General features: G+C 31.5%; 1 protein-coding gene and 1 long non-coding RNA gene across 5 annotated transcripts in view; both read left to right on the plus strand.

Annotated features, from left to right (window-relative positions):
- LOC107014387 overlaps nt 1-3,063 on the plus strand; it is a 4,231-nt gene extending 1,168 nt beyond the window's left edge. Inside the window, exons 2-3 of one of the 4 annotated variants that reach the window (XR_001456228.2) lie at nt 1,396-2,599; nt 2,702-3,063. This is a non-coding gene — a long non-coding RNA (uncharacterized LOC107014387). Of the gene's footprint in view, nt 1-1,395; nt 2,659-2,701 lie in introns of those variants that run through there. The other 3 variants (XR_003577156.1, XR_003577155.1, XR_001456227.2) reach the window with 3 other exon arrangements.
- A 543-nt stretch (nt 3,064-3,606) lies between these two features.
- Nucleotides 3,607-4,028, plus strand: LOC107013492 (two-component response regulator ARR22-like; the record flags this gene model as incomplete). Its single annotated transcript, XM_015213393.1, has 2 exons — nt 3,607-3,795; nt 3,897-4,028. Coding segments are annotated over 2 exons (321 nt in total), but the record flags the coding sequence as incomplete, so codon positions are not given.
- Between the last annotated feature and the right edge of the window lie 440 nt (nt 4,029-4,468).

Raw genomic sequence — 4,468 nt, forward strand, 5'->3', positions numbered from 1 at the left:
TATATATATATATATATGTAACCTTTAAATATGGCAATATCTAAATCATGTTATTTTAGACTGAAGTATTTAGTTGTATTAACCGTGGATACTTCAAAATTAGAAGATCATTCATGATTATTTCCTTCGATCTATTTATTATGACAGATGACTGGTTGTAATTTCTTATTCTCAATTGACTGTTTTGCTTATTAAATTGCACTATTTTAATACCAATTGATTTATGGTAAAATTCATACATTGATGTTTCCTATTATTGTTTGTTTTTGAAAAACTTTTACTTAGTATCAAATTTGATTAACTGAACTTTTGAAACTCGCATTATACTATCATTGAATAAATACCAAGAATGTGGGTCTAATTGAATAGAATAAGCTTCTTTCCTTTTCTCTATTTTGTACTTATTGATGTGTCCTCTATATTTTATGTAATATTTTTTAAAAAATAAAATCTTTTAGACCATATTCTAAATCTATAAAATTTGAGAATTCCTTATGCTATTACCAAAGCACGAGATATTTATTTAAGCATTAGTCTACCTAAGTACAAGATAGACAATTCAACCTGTCCTAATAACAAGTGGCATTGCTTCATTGTTTGGTAAAGGGCACTAAAATCATAATCCCTCCCTTCATATTACACTTCTAATCTTACTTAAGTTTGGATCCAACCTTCTTCTTTTTTGGACTCGTGTGTCTTATGAGTATTTTGATGGGTAAGAGCTTTCAAAAGTTGATTGTGCTCATTTTTACCATATTGATTGCATACAAAGAGTGGAAGAAGCTCGAGAATGCTTGTGCCACATGCAAGTGGATAATGCCAGCTATTCTACCTTAACAATAAGATTCATGCTTTCAATTTTCACTCGGCTTTAACCAATCAGTGTAATTTGAGCTAAATGAACTGACTGATGGTGTTATTCCGCATTGGTTGTTCAATTGAGCTTAATATCAGAGCTGAGCAAACCATTTCCTATTTATGATTAGTTGAAGCCAAGTCAACATGGAATGCATGAATTCTCAAGGTAGCATGACTGACACTCTCCTCTTGTGCATGAGAAAGTATTCTGAAGCAAGTTCCATTTTTTGATGCAATCAATATGATACAAATGGCCACAATCAATTTTTCCAAGTTCTTCCCCCATCAAAATACTCATCCTAAGATACATAGACCAAAGAAGTAGGCTGAATCAAACTTAAGCTTACAAACTTAAGGGAAGAAGGAATTCTGAAATTTAGGTGCTTTTTACCAAACAGATGGAACATTGCTCCTTGTTGTCAAGACATATTGATTTGTCTTCCTGATAGTTATGTAGACTAATGTTTAAACATATCTTCTTATTGTGTATTCTTATCTGGACGTCAAATATCTTGACTAATTTTGGATGAAGGTCAGGTCTGAAGCATTGTGGATGTGATTAGGCCGAACAAGAAGACGAGCAGAGAGAGAAAAATCTGAAGACTTTGTTCCCATACTAGAAGGGAATTTCTTAGAGGAAAGTAAGCAAGAAAAAGAAGTGGTTGACCAAGTATGTTTAACATAAGATTTGTTTATCATTAAACATGTCTTTCGCATTATCAGGCTTATTATTTTGAATTTTTTATAGGCTGGTGAAATATTGGGTATATTAATAAAAATATTAAAGGCAGATTTGTTGCAATCAAGATTATTCACAAAGCAAAAGTCATATCAAAAGGAATAACATTGTTCATTCTCAACAAGGGACCTGATTGACTGTTGCGGCGTCTTTAGTTGGTTTTTGTGTTCTGTGTCTTGTTCTTTTATATTGTAAATCTACTACAACTATAAAGGATAGTAGATCGTTTCTTCTATTATCTTTGTGATCTGATTAGGTGGCCTTGTGTTACTTATGGTGTAGTGCTGGAGTCTATATCAGCTAGAGATAGTTGGTATAGTGAACAATAATGTTATTGCTTAGTTGTCTTGTAATAGAGGTGTTACAAGGGTGATAGGATTAAAAGTTTAATCCACTGTAATTACTTGAGTTTGCAGTTACGAGTTTCTTGAAATTGGTGGAGCCTTGAGAATTTCTATGAGAGAGCAAGTTGTGGTTTTTTCCTCCCTTGAGCAAAGAGGCTTCCACGTAAAAACTTTGGGTCTTCTACCTTTCAGTATCTACTTCAATACTTTATTTACCCCTTTTTTTATGGGACCCGATCTCTATCATGGAGGACTTGTGAGCCAACAGTATTTTCTCCGGACTTCAGATATCTGGACTACTTTTGGACATTGTGGATGAGATTAAGCAGATCATCACAGCCAGTTCAAGTTGAACAAGTTAACGTGAAGAGAGCTCAAAATCTGAGCAAGAACATGGGTATTTCATTTATTGAATACCACTAATGTCTTATCTAGTCTGCTTTTTATCTCCTTGGTATATGTGCAGAACACAGTGGATTCTGCTTTCAAGTTTAAAGTGGGAGGTATTGTATGATGTTGGAAACCTTTCCTGTTTTTTTCTGAAGCATATGACGGCGGAACGTGTAACGTATGCATACTTTAACATCGTTTCATTACCTTTACTTTTCAGAGTATCGATGTTGTTTTAAGGCATCCAAATCTTGTACTATGTGAGAATGTAATGGCCTATGATCATGATGTTTCAGTTTCTAGAATATTACTCACTCACTTTATACATGTCTTTAATTTTTCTATAACATATAACGTTTGCTTGTTGTAGGAGAACCTTGTTACGATTTCTTCAATTCTCATGCCAGGGTTGTGCATGGCCAACTTTGTTGATTAGCTGACAGAGCAGATTGCTAGTAGGATGATTACTCTGTTGAAGTAGTCTCCCTGGCTTAACACTGCAACCAATGCTAGGCATTGTGGAAGTGAACAACCTTTCTCCAATGCAATGAACCTATTAGACATGTAGCTATGTGTGAATCAAATACTCTCCATTCTCATTAACGACATTCATTTTGACTTGAGTCTATGTTCTGGCAAAGTATGTGTGAACTCAACTTCACTTTCGAAATGCCTCTTTACCAAAAGGAATGAAATTTGCGGTATGAGATACTCCCTCCGTCCAATTTTATATGATTTGGTTTGATATTCAAAGGTCAAACAAGAAAATATTTTACAATGATTTATCCGTATGCCCTCTTAAAATTTTTATTTTTAAATTCTTGTGGCTTGTAGTACCCTTTATTTAGTTTCTAAATATGTAAAATTTTGTGATGTCATATTATTTGGGATTTTACAATCAAAATAAAAAAGTTTGACTTTTGAAATTAAGATTATGATGTCATAACACTTGGGATAGAGGAAGTAACAGTTTTTGCATCTTCTTAAATGCTTCTTTCCTATTTTAGATTACTCAATAACATATAGTACCAAAATAAATAATGACAATATATAGTGGGTTGATCCAAAATCTTAGTTGTTATTCTTCTTTAATGTAATTTGCCAAATGTGACTGATGAGAGTATTGTTACTTGTTAATTTCTCTATCTAATATACATATGTCTGGCGCAATTATTTAAATACTGTCGAACATAAAACATGTTAAGTTTTTAATCTCAGAAAAGATGTCATCATTTCAATCATCTTCTTCACTGAACAATACGAACGTAGTAAAAAAAACTTACAGCTCTTATAGTAGATGATGACATTGTAGTTCAAATGGTCTACAAAACACTTCTAAGGAAATTTGGTGTGGAAACTCATGAGGCAAAAAATAGTCAAGATGCACTTCTTGCTCATCACAATGGTGCATGCTTTGATCTGACTATGATGGACTTGGATATGTTAGTAACGAACGATCGTCAAGTATGATTTATAAATCGTAATTCAATTTCTGATTGAACATCTTAATTTAGACGTAATTAGTTTTAAAAAAAACTACTAGAATTTTTTTCTATATTATACAGGCAACTAAGGAACTTCGAAATATGCATATTGATAGCTTGATTGTGGGAATGACCTCCCGCGAAAAAGAAGAAGAGGAGAAATTATTCATGAATGCTGGCCTTGATTATTATTATTATTATTATTATTATTAGAAGCCGCTTACTATTGATGTAGTTTGTGATCATGTTGAGAAAATTAATGGAAATACTTAAAAGCAACATACAAAAATGACTATTTTTATAGGATTATTAAAGTTCAATAGCTATAAGTATGATATTTATAAAAAAAATTACTACAGTTTAACTCTTTTTCTAGCTATATTATTGTATATTTTTTTTTACAATGAATTAAATAAGGAAACTGTATTAATTGTATGAATTCAAATTAGTATCTTTATTTATAAAATTTAAAGTATTAAAATATCAATGATACAAGTATTTATAAAACCTTAATGTATTAATATATAAACAAGATAAAGTATAACAATTTAGCATACGAATACGATAATTTGAAAAATGACTACATTGTTGTTAAACAAAAAATGAATACACTAATATAGTATACATATGAATACATTGTTGTTAAACAAAAG

The sequence above is a fragment of the Solanum pennellii genome, chromosome 3 (genome assembly GCF_001406875.1).
Source record: "Solanum pennellii chromosome 3, SPENNV200".
Classification (NCBI taxonomy): Eukaryota; Viridiplantae; Streptophyta; class Magnoliopsida; order Solanales; family Solanaceae; genus Solanum; species Solanum pennellii.